Source organism: Pyrgilauda ruficollis, unplaced genomic scaffold (assembly GCF_017590135.1).
Source record: "Pyrgilauda ruficollis isolate IOZ18807 unplaced genomic scaffold, ASM1759013v1 scaffold74, whole genome shotgun sequence".
NCBI lineage: Eukaryota > Metazoa > Chordata > Aves > Passeriformes > Passeridae > Pyrgilauda > Pyrgilauda ruficollis.
In genome coordinates this window covers 4,307,463-4,321,759 of record NW_024529266.1, presented here as the reverse complement: position 1 = coordinate 4,321,759, position 14,297 = coordinate 4,307,463, and the positions used below count along the sequence as shown (strand labels likewise).

At 40.8% G+C, this 14,297-nt stretch overlaps 1 protein-coding gene across 1 annotated transcript; it reads right to left on the bottom strand.

Annotated features, from left to right (window-relative positions):
• Positions 1-3,236: 3,236 nt before the first annotated feature.
• On the bottom strand, positions 3,237-12,571 carry CDC37L1 (cell division cycle 37 like 1). Its single transcript, XM_041486255.1, has 7 exons — positions 12,353-12,571; positions 10,790-11,071; positions 8,357-8,447; positions 6,271-6,386; positions 5,865-5,987; positions 4,819-4,974; positions 3,237-3,866 (listed from the first exon to the last, which is right to left on the bottom strand). Exons 1-7 carry the CDS (start codon positions 12,455-12,457, stop codon positions 3,765-3,767), a joined length of 975 nt encoding a protein of 324 aa, XP_041342189.1. The 5' UTR covers positions 12,458-12,571; the 3' UTR covers positions 3,237-3,764.
• Between the last annotated feature and the right edge of the window lie 1,726 nt (positions 12,572-14,297).

Sequence of the window (14,297 nt, the reverse complement as noted above, 5' to 3'; positions counted from 1 at the left end):
GCCAGTACTCTTGTGTCTCTTATTTGGAACACATTTGCAATATTGACTGATGAAGGAAATACATTTCAGAGTACAGCTTAAGCACATTGACTGATTTACTCAGTCAGTAAATGAAGCAATGACAAGAATATGCAAGCACACTCCTTGAACAGGAGCCTAGCTGGAGCTAGCCAGAAGCTGTGAACAACGACTGCTGGTCTGCAAATAGCCATTTCAGACCAGAGCTCGTGTGTATGGAAGCTGATCTTATGGAAAGGTTAGCTTCTTGTTTGCTTACACAGATGTGACTTGATTTTGCCCACCATAAATTACATTTAGTACCAGGGCAAATTATCTAAGCAAGTATTATGTTTATATTTCTGCCCTCAGAGCAACTATTTTGCAGGCATGGGAGTTTCAATGATGTGTAACACATTTGGTAAAGCCTCTGTCTTTGTGGGTCCCTGCAAGACTTTATCAGTAAAAAGATAGTAGATTAGTAGATACTGAACAGATTGTGTAATCTGGTAAACCTGTAACTAGATGATCTTGACCAGTGAATGTCTTTTCTACTATCTTTGAAAACAAGTGCTCACTGATGCCAGTGACATGGTTTCCAGAGGTTAAAATATTAACTGTGGCATATTACTATAGCAATTTTTATTGTAGCAACTGGACTGGTTTTCATGAGGTTCTCGTCTCTGACCAGCTCTTGTGTTAATTCACTAGATGACTGGAAATACAAACTTCCACAGTCCACACTTTTTAACAGTCCAGGGACTGCAGACACTGCTATTTTTCAGTGACTCCTCCCAGCCTTTTTTTAATGCTCAGAGTGGAAGTTTCAAGACTCAGCAAAATCTGAGGAACAAACAACTCTGTATAGGTAATGTCTGAAGTAGCTGTGTCCTAGTAATGCAGGTTCCAATCTCCTTTAGCAGTGACTACAAACAGCTACAGAGCTGGGGTGTTGACACATCTTGGACTGCATCTGCATACCCAATTTTAGCATTATGAATATTGAGACACATTTGAGTCTAAAAAGAGATAGTCGTTGTAGAATTTGTGAAGTTTTCCCCGTACTATAAATGAACAATATAAGCAGCATCTCCCACTACAATCAGTTTTCCTTTCATTTAAAGAAAGCTTGCCAAGAAGGTTGACCATTTCCTCTTGAGGAAATGCCTATATATTACAGCGAGAAACTCTGATTAGCTGCTTGTATTGTTATGTTTTGATTTCAATAAAAAAGTCAAATTTTTTCTTACCAGCATACATAAATTTCAGTGAATCAGGAAGAGGGGGAAGGAATCTCCTTATTATTTGACATTTCTGCACCATCCAGTTTTACCCCCTTAGAAATTTAAAAAATAACTTCTACTGTGTAATAGGTCATTAGAGCAATGGCTCCACTGCTAAGGGTAGCAAGTCACTGTGCTACATTGCCTTACTACCCTTGCATACAACATTCAGTTAAAAAACAACCTGAAGTTACTTGTTTTCCTTTAAGTTTCCCTTAATATTTAGCTAATTATTAAGGAGGAGGCAGTGTTTACTTGCCCTTTCCTAGAGTATCTGTCAAATTTGTAGAAAATTTGTATCTGTAGAAATTTGTATTTTTTACCTCAAATTTGCATGTGGGACAGAACTGCTCCTTGCTCTTTTATCTTCAGTCTGTTTGCAAAAGAAGGCTAGAGAGCAGAAATCATATGGAAAGCTATCTCTATGAGTGTATCTGCTATTGCATTGGTACTAATACTCTGCAGTATACTCTATACAGAATATACTCAGTGTATGCTTCAGATTTAGACTTTTGCGTATCTTGGCTGTAGGCAAAACTGAAAGTTAGTGAATTCTATTTCACTAATCTAAGAATCATAGAATCATTAAGGTCGGAAAAGACTTCCAAAATCATTGAGTTCAACCTCCGACTGTCACAAGCCTGCCAAATAACTCACAGCACTGGGTGTAAATTCTTAAACACTTCCACAGATGGTGACTCCCAACACTTCCATGGGCAGTCCATTCCAATGCTTGACAATCCTTTCAGTGAAGGAAGTCCTGATGTTCAACCCGAACTGCCCTGGGCACGGCTTGAGGCCATTTCCTCTTGTCCTGTTACTTCTTAGCTGGGAGAAGAGACCAAACCCCACCCAGCTATACCCTTCTTTCAGGCAGTTTTAGAGAGTGATAATGTGCCCCTGAGCCTCCTCTTCTCCAGCCTGAACAACCCCAACTCAGTCAGCTGCTCCTCACAGCACTTGTGCTTCAGACTCTTCACCAATGCCACTGCCCCTCTGGACATGCTCCAGTAGCTCCTTGTCTTTCTGGAGTAAAGGGTCCAAAACACAGGATTTGAAGTGCAGCCTCACCTGTGCTGAGTATACTGGGACAATCCCTGCCCTGCTCCTGCTGGCCACTCTATTGCTGGCCCAGGCCACGATGCCATTGGCCTTCTTGGCCACCTGGGCTCACAGTCAGTCACTGTCCCCAGCAGCACCAGGTCCTTTTCCTGTGGGCAGCTTTGCAGCCACTCTGCCTCAGCCTGTGGCTATTCTGCATGAATTAAAAACTGGAGGTAGGCTATGACCACTGAACTTTTGAAATCAGTATGCCTTCCAAACCTACGTAAAATCAGAACAATTCAGTAATGGATGAAGAATATGTATGGATACCATTACCTGAGGCATATGCTGTCTTTGCTAGTCTTCCAATTACAGTATACATTTTTATAGACAGACCTGCTGTAATAGCAGCAAGTTAGAAAAGCACAGTGGAGTTTTGGAGTGCAAGATTCTGTTGTCTAGAAAATGTACTTGGATTTCCACCTTCTTAAACAAGAGGTTTTTAATGCTTTTCCACTTAATGTTTGAGTTGACAAAGTCAGAAACCCACTTTGGTTGAGTAGCATATGAAGTAACTCTCAAACAATGTATGACACCTCATCCTATGTGACTTATAACAAAGCTTTTTGTTTGAACTGAGGTCTTAGCCTAACCCTTGTATAAGTTCCCTTCCTCAATTACTTCAACCGTAACAAGACTTGGTTTTAAAAAAATAATCTGAAGTTAGCCTGATGAACAAGAAGAGAATCAGACTCCCAGAAATCATACAACCCAGCACTCATTTGTAGACAAGTGTTGCTTATGTTTTAGGATTAAACCAAGTTATGTTTAATGAAAGTACAATATAACATTTAAATCCCCTTAGAAGAGGTAGTAAGCCAGTGTTTTAATCTAATCCATTCAGATCAGAAATACTGATACCAGATACTGATTTATTGCTATTAGTGATAACCAAATTTGAGAGCTTATACTGTCAGCAAAATAGCATGAATACAGTTGCAATCTCCAATATTCAGAGTAAAACATATCCACATCTGTAGTAAGACAATAGCAGATTCTACCAAGAATCTGCTGCTTCTTGTAAACATTGTATTTGTGCAGATGTTTAATCTCTAAAGTCATGAAAGGCAAGGTTAGTAGCAGAAAACACATCCAGTTTCACATTCGGCAATATAAGAACCCTGCTCTTCAAGGACAACTAAAAACCTAGCAGCACATTTCAAACATATTACTTTTTTTTTCTTAATTACCCACCCTTCAAAGTCCCTCCCCCCCCAAATCAAATAAAACCAACAAAAATCTGACACGAAAAATAAAGTGCAGTACCCAGAAAAATAAGTGTCAAGAAAATAGCCATGTTTGCTTCTTTGGAAAAAAAAAAAAAAAAAGGAAAAAAAAAAAAGGGACATAAAAGAGTACTTGGGCTCAGTCTTAAAAGCACTATAATGTGTCCATCATTTTGGATTCTTCTTCATCTCTTTGTATCACAGAGTTGAAACTGCAGACGTCTGTGTTTGTGGAACCCTGCAGATCTCCTGTGTTCTGCAACAGATGAAAAACTGACAGTTTAATGCTCTGTAATTGTATAGATGGAGGGAGAAACAGAGACAGAGAAACAAAAACTGTTTGCATTGGCCATCTCATGATGAGACAAATTTACAATAGAAAGGAAGTAAGGTCTGAAAACATTGTCAACCAGTATTATGTCACTGTGTCAAGAATTTTTAAAATTTGCTAGGATAGCTTGTATTTGGTATTAATATTTCTAGCACCTAACTGCACATTTATATAAAATTCAGCTGTTTGATCTACCTCTGAGAGGTACTTTAATCAAATTATTTCAAACAAGTACTTTCAATTGTGACTCCTTTCCTAATACATAATTTTTGACAATCTTTTAAGTTATTTCTTCATTCTAGAATGTGACCATAACTGGAACTGCAAAAATGACCTAATTATACTCTTTTATCACAAAGGGAGACTTGCCTTAGACTTGACTTCTCTTGCCCAGAGAAGCTGTTGGGTCCCTGGCAGTGTTCAAGGCCAGGCTGGATGGGGCTGCCTGGCCTATGAAAGGTGTCCCTGCCACAGCAAGGAGTTTGGAACTAGATGATCTTTAGGCTCCACTCCAACTCAAACCGTTCTATGATTCTGTAACTTACTTGACTGATCCCATGATTTTACACTGCTTGTGGTGATGACTGGGAATACAGTTCTAGGATCTGATCAGTTTTATCATGCAGTGTTTATTTTAGGCATGAAAATGTAAAGGCAATGAACAAACATATACTTTTGACCTCATGCTGATGCTGTGAATTCCAGAAAGTAAAAATAAAGCCCATAAATGCCTTGTGTATTAATAACATTGCATGATATATCCCAAGCATTAGCAATTCAAGAAATAATCCTCTTTATATCTCAGAAAGGTACAGCTTCTCTAGGTAGGACCTAGTCCTGCTTTACTTAAATTAAATTTTGGAAATAATAAACCTACCTGTAAAAAAGATGTCCACTCTCCCACACAACCAGGACTGACATTGAGATCATGGAGTAACATAGTTTGAAAGCCATGTGATTGTGACCAGATTCTCACTCTCGTCTTGAATGCCTCAAGCTCATTTTTAAAGGCCTCAAAGTAGCCTTCTCCTGTCTGCAAAGAGAAAAATTAAGTATTTGTTCTGTAGCCACATATACTTTTGAATTGTAAGCTTACACAGTGCTGAAAATAGTCCATGCAGTAATGACATGTTCTACCTTTTGGGGAATAACAACTATGAACAATTCAGGAATGTTAGTCAATTTAAAATTACGTTTCACGCAGATTTCTTTTTAAGACAATCTGTAGCATTTATATGCATAAGTAGCTGATTTATCTGAGAACATGTAAACTAAATCTAATTTTAGCCTCCAAGTTATTCCAGCTCAGAAGGTATTCTTACAACAGGTGCTTGTTGTAGCCCTTTGGTCAAAAGTAAAGGACAAACTAACTCACATTTTAACTACTCTTGTTTAGGCAATATTAAGATCCATTAGAGTTTTGAACAACTGAACACGGTCTATAGCAAATCACAGTTTCAGTTTTCCCACTTTTTTCCTGCAAAGCTCTGGACTGTCCTATTTCAATCATGAGAAAGGGACACTATTTATATAGCTGCCTCACTATATGGGGCAGATGAAATGGAAAAGTTTTGACAATATGTAACTACACTTTGAAAACATTCATTAGTCAATAGTCAGACCAGTTTAAGATCAGTTGGTGTTTGCTGTTGTTATGTAGTTATTACTTTTCTGTAACACACCTGCTCTCCCCTGCTGCATCTTGCTTTCCACCTACAACAAGCAAAATCCACTAAGCTTTCATTTGCAGAACCGGAATTATAACAAAGTATTCTGTCTAGAAAATAACTGCTATCGAAACACTTTCCCATAAGCCTAAATCAGTCAAAAAATTGTTTAGCCTCACATGGTTGGGAAGAAATCCTTTCTAAAACACTTGTATCGTTTCAAGAGTTTCTCACATTATTACTCAAGTTGACTTACTTTGGCTTTTTGGAAAAAGAGACGAAAACATCCTCTTGGATCCACATTGCAGCTTCTGGCAATTTCTATTATAAACTGCATTACAACTGCTTGATGTGCTACTTGCTCCATCAGAGCTCTTTTCTGAAAAAAAAAGAAAAAAAAAGTTAAAGTGTTGATTTAAAGAAATTTCCTGAGATTTCTAAAATTCAGCAGAATTTCCTTTTGTTCCAGCTCCTAAGCAGATGTGAACTTGCTTACAGAAGCAAGAGGACTCATAATTAACTATATCTAGACATAAATGTGACAGTGCACTATCAATAAAGTAGAAAGGGCTGGAAGAACAGTTAAACAGCTAATGAAGTTGGTCACCTTTCTACTGCAAATGGGACAATGTGTGCTTCCAAAGATTTAAACATCTTCATACCTGTTCAGCTTCTAGATGAAAACACCACAACATGAGATACCTAGATGTTTCTTCACATACAAGGTATGGGTGATCAGACAAAAACCTTTGACTATCATCCCATCTGCTCAGCATGCCTAATAAGAGAAACACAGTTAAGATATTCTAAAGAGATAAATGATTTAATGCAGCAAGGAAGTTACCTGCATTGATACCAAGTATACATAACTTGGCAATTTACTAACCTCAGAATAACAGCATGCAGCTAAATTTGGGGGTTTTATTTATACATCTAACCAATGCTGAAAGAGCATTACTAGAAGGCATAATTAGTCTTTGAAGATACTAAAAGTAGATTATAACAGTCATGCACTTCTAGTAATGCTAATAATTTATTTTTAATCAGTTATCATTAGCTAACAAAGTGACGTAGGCATCTATTTGTTACAACACCAAATAGCTTAAAAAGTTTATGGACAGAGATTTATATGAAGTGATTCTAACAAACACAAATCCTCTAAATGTTTGCAAATAAAAATGCAAAGAACAGAATCTGTAATCTGTCAAAAATTAAAGTGCTTCTAATATATAGTTTGCTAGATTTTTAGAAAATTCAAATTACTTCTAGAAACAGCTTGACCTCAAAAAACAAACCCACGCCAGTATTGGAAAGTTAATCAGAACTTCGAATGGTGGTATCATGTCAGTACCTTCACGTAACAAGCTGAATGTAAAAATCAGAACTCAATACTCATAGCACTTCTTAAAGTCGTCCTTCAAGTATCCCTGACTGTCACTATTGGCAACAGGTATCAGATGTACAGCTTCATCCATCCATCAGCACATATTATAACTGGGCTAAAGATAATTCAATGGTAATGACCTGAGCTAATCTTAATTCTAGCAAACAAACGCTGAAAGAGAGAAAGCAACTGGTTGTATTTCTTTTGATTGTTTTCAAGTTATTCTGTGTAAGTTCTTCATTGCTTTGAAGCCAGAGGATCCAGAAGCAGGACTCATGCAATATAGCAAAGTCCACACTGCCCCTTGGCAGCAGCTAGCATGGAACAAGTGACTTCAGAAAGAATTAATGTACTGTGGCTTTCTACAATAGACTTATGTATCACAAATTAAAATAATAACATGGCTTTGAACTTAGGAAATATAAAAAAAATTACCTTCTGTAATAAGGTTGCTTCTTTAACAGTTTAATTTGAATTTAGACAAAGAGTAATTTTGCCCAACTCTCAGCTAGGAAGCCTACAAGATAGCCTCTTCTTTTTTTACCTGCTGAAATGCACAGCAGAAGAGATGTTTTCTAACTCCAATATCATTACACTGAACAGTTAAGATACTTAAGAGAGCCTGTGCCTATTACTGCTATTTGCATACTCTTGACAGTGTTGTGCCTTGAAGCATTTGCTAAGGCTAACAGGGCTCAAGGCCCTTTCTTTAAAACAGCTTTAAACCCCTTAGAAGAAAAAAAAAAAAAAAATTAGTAAAAACAACTTTGTAAGAACAGCTGAATTCTGCCAATCTAGTCTTATTCTTGATTGTTCCAGAATTCTAAATATGGCTATACTATACTATAGCGCAAAACCAGCCTGAAAGGCAAGCACTTCAGAGAACCATACAAATTTCAGATTACGTTACAAGATCAGCTTTGCGCTCAATCGGGTTTTAACAATTTTGACAGGGCTGAAGTGACATCTAGTGGATAACTAAGTATAGTTTTAAACACACAATTCTGAGCATACATACTCTTGGTGTAGGTATTAAAAAACATGTCCATTTAATCAGCCATTACCCTTATACATTAACAGGTGACAGAAAATCATTTAATAAAACATTTAACTTAATTTCCTTTAAAAAAGGAGAGAGCCATGGATGACCCATGCACTTTTATATACATGACTTATGTGCCCAGGAATGTCCCTGCCTTTTCCCACTGGTGTGGAATACCCCTGGAGTCCTGATAAAATAAAACTGAACAGCCTGTCGTTTAGGTCTTTTTGTTAGGCAATTTATTAGCATTCATTCTGTACAAGAAGGAGCACACCAACACAAATTCTGTAGGAACCACAAGATATTGGAAAAACAGACTCACCGAAATGTCTAATCTTTTGTTCATGTTTTTGCATAAGTGGTTCAGACACGGCCTCATCTTCAATTTCTTTTCTTTTTTGATTAATAAAACTCTGAGGAAGAGAAAGATTGTACTATCACATAAACTCCACACATACTGTTTAGTGATATAAAGGAGTTATTATACATTAATATGTTACTATTTAAATGGCCATGTTCTAATTTTAGAGTTGTATCATATTTGAGGAAGTTTTTTTTTAGAAAGCATCTTACCTAGTAACAGAATTTCAAAGTTTCCTTATAGTTTCTGAAAAACTTCTGTTTTCATATAGGAACTTACTGATTTGTTAGTCATGAGAATCATACACATTGCAGCCTGGATCAGATAAATGAAATTAGGAGATGTGATAGTGATGCCAAACTGATTTTTGCTTTTATATATCCTTCATGTCTGTTTGTAGCTCTGTGGCCTATTATTGTATAACTATATAGATTCATAGCTAGAATTTTACCCACTTGTTAGCAAGAAAGACAAAACATATTCCTAAAAGCTCAATCATCATCTAGTTTCTTTTGAGACCAAGGACAACACTCTCTCATAAAGAACTAGAGAGGAACGGGGGCTTCAGAACAAAAGTCAAACCAAGAGGGGGAATTACCTCAACATCTGTGTTTCTAATTGGGCATTCTTGTCAACTATGTTAATTTGCTACACTTACAAAACTGTAGTTGCTCTATGTCACACATACACCTTCAGTGCATTTTTCAGCATGTATTTCAGTGTGTTGTGCACCTGAAGGGACCCTTCATAAAAAGCTAACTACATTTATCACCTGACTGTGTCTGGCTTGTGACTTTATGGCTCTGTAAAAGGCAATAATAGCTGTTGAAATTAAACTGTGAAATCAATGATGAGATCCTACTATTAAAAAAAAAATTCATGCTAAATAATTTGTATTACAGTAGACAGTATTAGAGACTAACAGTTTCATATTCTGGGTTGGATGGGACATTTAAAGACCACAGAGTTTCAACCCCCCCTGCCCAGGCAAGAACATCTTCCACTGGATTAGGTTGCTCCAAGACCAGTCCAATTTGATCTCTGTTACTTCTAGGGATTGGGTATCTACAGCTTCCCCAGGCAACCTGTTCCAGTGTCTTGATACCCTAATATAAAAACATCTCCATCCAATAAATCCAAAAACATCCAATCTAAACCTACCATCTTTCAGTTTAAAGCCATTCCCTCTTGTCCTGTCAGCACAGGCTGTGATAAAAAGTGTTTTTCTCCATCTTTCCTATAAGGCCCTTTTAAGTACAGGCAGGTCCCATGAAGGTAAATTAGGGCTCCCTGGAGCCTGCTCTTCTTCAAGCTGAAGAACCCCAGCTCTCCCAGCCTTTCCTCATAGGAAAGATGCTCCAGCCCTCTTATCAGCTCTGCAACACTCCTTTGGAGCTGCTCCAACAGGAGTACTTCTTGTACTGGGGACCCCAGAACTGAGTGCATTACTTTGGGGTTGAGTCTCAGCAGAGCAGAGGGGCAGAATCCCCTCCCTGGCCCTGCTGCCCACACTGCTCTGGATGCAGCCCAGGACACGTTTGGCTCTCTGGGCTGGGAGTGCCCATGGCTGGGTCAGCTCCAGCCTCTCGCCCAGCAGCACCTGAGCCCTTCTCAGCAGGGCTGCTCTGGTCTATTCATCCCCAGCCTGTGTTGGTATCAGGGGATTGCTCTGACCCAGATGTGGCACCTTACACTTGGCCTTGTTAAAACACATGAGATCCCAATGGACCCACTTTTCCATCTTGTCCAGGTCCCTCTGGAAGGCTTCCTTCAGGTCTGATAACTGCAGCAGTCGGCTTGATATCACCTGCAAACTTGCTGAGAGTGCACTCAATCTGTCTCTTTAATTTTAATTAAGACATCAAATAACACTGGTCCCACTACAGACCCCTGAAGGACACCACTGGCCCCTGGTGTCCATTGGGACTCTGAGCCATTGGCCACTACCCTTTGCATGCCACCCCCCAACCACTTTCTTATCCACCTAACAGTTCACTCATCAAATCCATCTCTCTCCAGTTTAAGAGAGAAGGATGCTGTAGGAGACCACATAAAAGGCTTTGCGGAAGTCCAGATAAATGACAACTCTAACCCTTCACCCATCCACTGATGCCATCACCTCGTCATAGGTCGCTGATAAGGCCATGGAATTGGTCTGGCAGGACCTGCCCTTGGTGCAGCTGTGCTGAATGTCCCAAATCACCTCCCCATCCTACAAGTGCCTGAGCACAGCTCCTAGAAAGGTCTATTCCATGACCTTTCCAGGCACAGAGATGAGTGACATATTGTGTTTCTGTGCTGTACAAGACACAGAAGACACTCAGAGACTAGTAACAACTGGAATGAACAAAAGAGGCTAGCACTTGCTTCCATACACAATGATGTAGGTCATACCTTATTAAAAACTTCTTTACTAACAGGATCTGTGTTCCATAGATTCTGTCGTTCCCTCTGGTTTAGTGCTTCTTCTTTTCTTCTCCACTCTTCCTCTCTCCATCTCAACTCAGCAGCTTCAGTCCTTGCTTGAGCAGACTCCTGATCACAGGATTCTGAATTATGCAGTGCTAAACTACCAAATTTTTGCTGGGCTTCTGCTAGGTTCCATGTGCATTCTACAGAGTGCTTCACAAACTCTCTTTCTTTTTGGCAGGCTAATTCAATCCCTTGGCTGTACGTCTGTGAAGAAAATCAGACATGCTATTTATGGAGAGAAAATTGGTGATTTACAGTTTCTACAGAAGCAGACTGGCCCAAATCCCAAAGCTAATAATAATGTACCTGGAAGGCACCTTAGATATGCAGCATTATAATAGCAGAAGTGATGAAGCATGGCAATGTACAGCTATGTCTTCTAGAAAGAGATTTCCAATTCAAGTCACTTTAACTATTAAGCGTATTTGCAAAATCATGGATCACTTGCTATCAGTAACAGTCTCTAGATTGTAAAAATACTTTTGACACAGCTGAAATCCCTCTGGCTATCTTAGGACTAGAACATTAGCAGCAGTCAAGTGTGAGAATACTCTGAATATACACTTCTGATAAGAAAGTATTGGGCTTATGTTGTCAGATCACAACAGTAAAGTAACTGCTGCTGTCTGCATTTCAGTATCAGTACCTAAACAAATGGCCAACATCTTCTCTTGAACTGACACAAGAAGTGGTATTTAAGTTATAAAGTGGCCAAGGCCCAGCACAAACACATGGTCCTTTAGGTTAAATCTGTTGAGGATGTCACCACTCACAGATAGGAGAGAAAAGGGACATCTTAAGCAACCCTATTTATATTATTTCCACGTGTGTGCTCAGAATTCACACTCAGTAATATGACAAGCCTTTCCACCAAGAGTGAAGAAAAATGCATCCATTTGCATTAGTTTCTCAGCCTTCCACTGCCACGTTATGAAATCTGCAGTGCTGATAGCCTCTGGCAGGGGCACACGAAGGACAATTTGAGAAAGACTATCTGAAAGAAACTTTAACGCAAGTAAACCAAGCTTATTGTCCCAACTTTGAGAATTACAGCGTTTTTATTTCTGCAGTAACAAGAAGAAAATTTCACCGTTGGAAAAGTAATGTAATGGCAGCTGCTTGCGAGACCACACAGAATTCCTTACAACGCGTTTACTTACAACGCGTTTATAAATCGCCGCCTCGCCCCGGCCAACAGAGAAACACACCGCCTACCTATCGGCTCCTTGGGCATGGGGACGCTGGGATAACTCCAAGCCAGCTCCTTCCGCATCGCCTGCCCGCGGTGGAGCTCTTAACCCCGGCGGGCCGCCGGACCCCATCTGTCCCCGCCGGGCGCTCCCGCACGGCCCCGTCCCGACACGGTGACCCCGCTCCCGCCGCCGCCCCCCGCGGGCCGCGCCGCCCGGCACCGACCCACACCGCGCCCCGGGCGCCAGAGGCGGCGCGAGGGGCCGGGGCTGCGGGGCCGGGGCACGGGCGTACCTGCACCTCCGGCAAGCGCTGGCGGAAGGCGGCAGCCTGTGCCCTCTCCTCGTCCTCCTCCTCCGGGGCGCCGCCGTCCCGGGAGCGCGGCAGCCACAGCGCCATGCCCAGTGCCGTCCCGGCGGCGCGACCCGTTCGCCGGAACTGGGGTAGCGACACTTCCGCCGATAGGAGCGCGGCCGGGAGCACCCGCCCTCGGCGCGTCGGGCGGAGTGAATGGCGGGCGCGCCTCAGGGGCGGCAATGAAGGCAGCGGGCTGGGCGGGGCGGGCCCTGCCGCCGCTCCGCCTCCGCCCCGGCTCCTCCCCTGAGCCGGCCCTGCCGGGGCCCGTGCCCGTGCATCCTGCGCTCCTCACTATCTCTGGCCCTGCCGCTGCCCCTGTCCTGTGCTGTCGCCTGCCCCCATGCCTTTCCCTGACCCTGCCTTTTCCGTGCCGCTGGAAGGCCGCTCACCTTCCTGCAGGCTGCCGCACGGCGCTGGCAAACTACCACGTGTGTGTGTGTTCGTGTATGTACGGCCCTTCAGGCCTAAGAGCTGCTGGGGTGCTGTCTAGGGTGTTTTAATAGCTTGGCTCTCGTCTGGGAATAATGAGGCCATACCTTTGTGGTAGCACCCCTGTAAAGATTAAAATGTGCCCTCGTTGTAGCCTTACTTTTTTGCCCATGGATTGGCTATTTAGCTCCAAACAGGAGGCGCTGGCTGATTCTTTGGGAGTCGCAGGTGTAAAGTCTGCAAGAAAAATATGCCAGGAAAACTTTAGATTAAATGGAAAGGTAGGTGACCTGTTGCTGTGTGTTGTTTATATAACAAAGGGATTACTGCTGTGGCCAAAGGGATAATACTAGCATGTTGGTCACAATAGTTCTCATCAGATAAAAGAGAAAAAAAATTATGTTTTTTAAGTCAATCATTCTCTTGTAATCAAATGTTTCTGTATAATGCTAAGGCCTATGAAATTTAGTCCCTGTTACATGGGATTATAAAAGCCAAAAATACAAAATGAGAGAACTCCCAGTGATAGCTCTTAACCTGACATTTTGAGATTATCAGTAATAAAGGGCAGTGAGTCTGTTCTGAGATAGGGTCCTGCAGACTTGGACAGGTGTATATGCCTAAGACTGGACCAAGGAGTTTCATGTGGAAGTACCCTTTTCTTAAGGTTACATTTCCTGGTGTGTTTCTGGCTGAGAAACCAACATATATCTCAGTTTGTGCATCCTGGGTCAACACAAAAAGGCAGAATGAATGCCTTCCTCCTGTTACTCCTCTCTTGTCTCATAAGGTGTGCTTTGAAAGGGTGTCTTTGGTTTGTTTTATGTCTTGGGATAGAAACTGATGTCTCAAGTCTTGTATAAGATGTAATTCAGGTGTAATCTTATTTCTCTTTACAAGTGATAAGTTATTCTTGTTTCACATGTATCTCAGCATGATAAGATGCATTATTAGGCCCATTCCTCAAACAGAACTTCACATTTCTTTAAGATTTTATGATCTGGAACTTTGACATAAGTGGTAGTGAGAGGTCATCTCCCACACGGACAGTTCTTACCTAGTATCAGTAATATTAATAGTCTATATGAGGGTAATTTTAAGTTATTTTGATTCAGATATGATTAATCTTGGATCAGTATGACACCCTAATTATAATATGGCTATCATCTGTTAAGGTTTCTGTCTGTATAGAAGACATATGATGTAAATGAAGATGTAAATAAATGATGGACGAGTGGTTTTGAAGCCCTTTTACATGTTACTCAAACACCTGGAAGTGATGATGAGAGGAGTCTCAGTGTTTTTCCTGTACCTTACTGTATGTTAATGTATGTTAATGTATGTTAATGTATGTTGTGTTTGAAAATTGCTTTTTAAAAAATGGTGTAAGACAGCATGCCTGTGTCAACTGACAAGCAAGCCCATGCTGAAGCCATTTGCAAAACGGGTATCC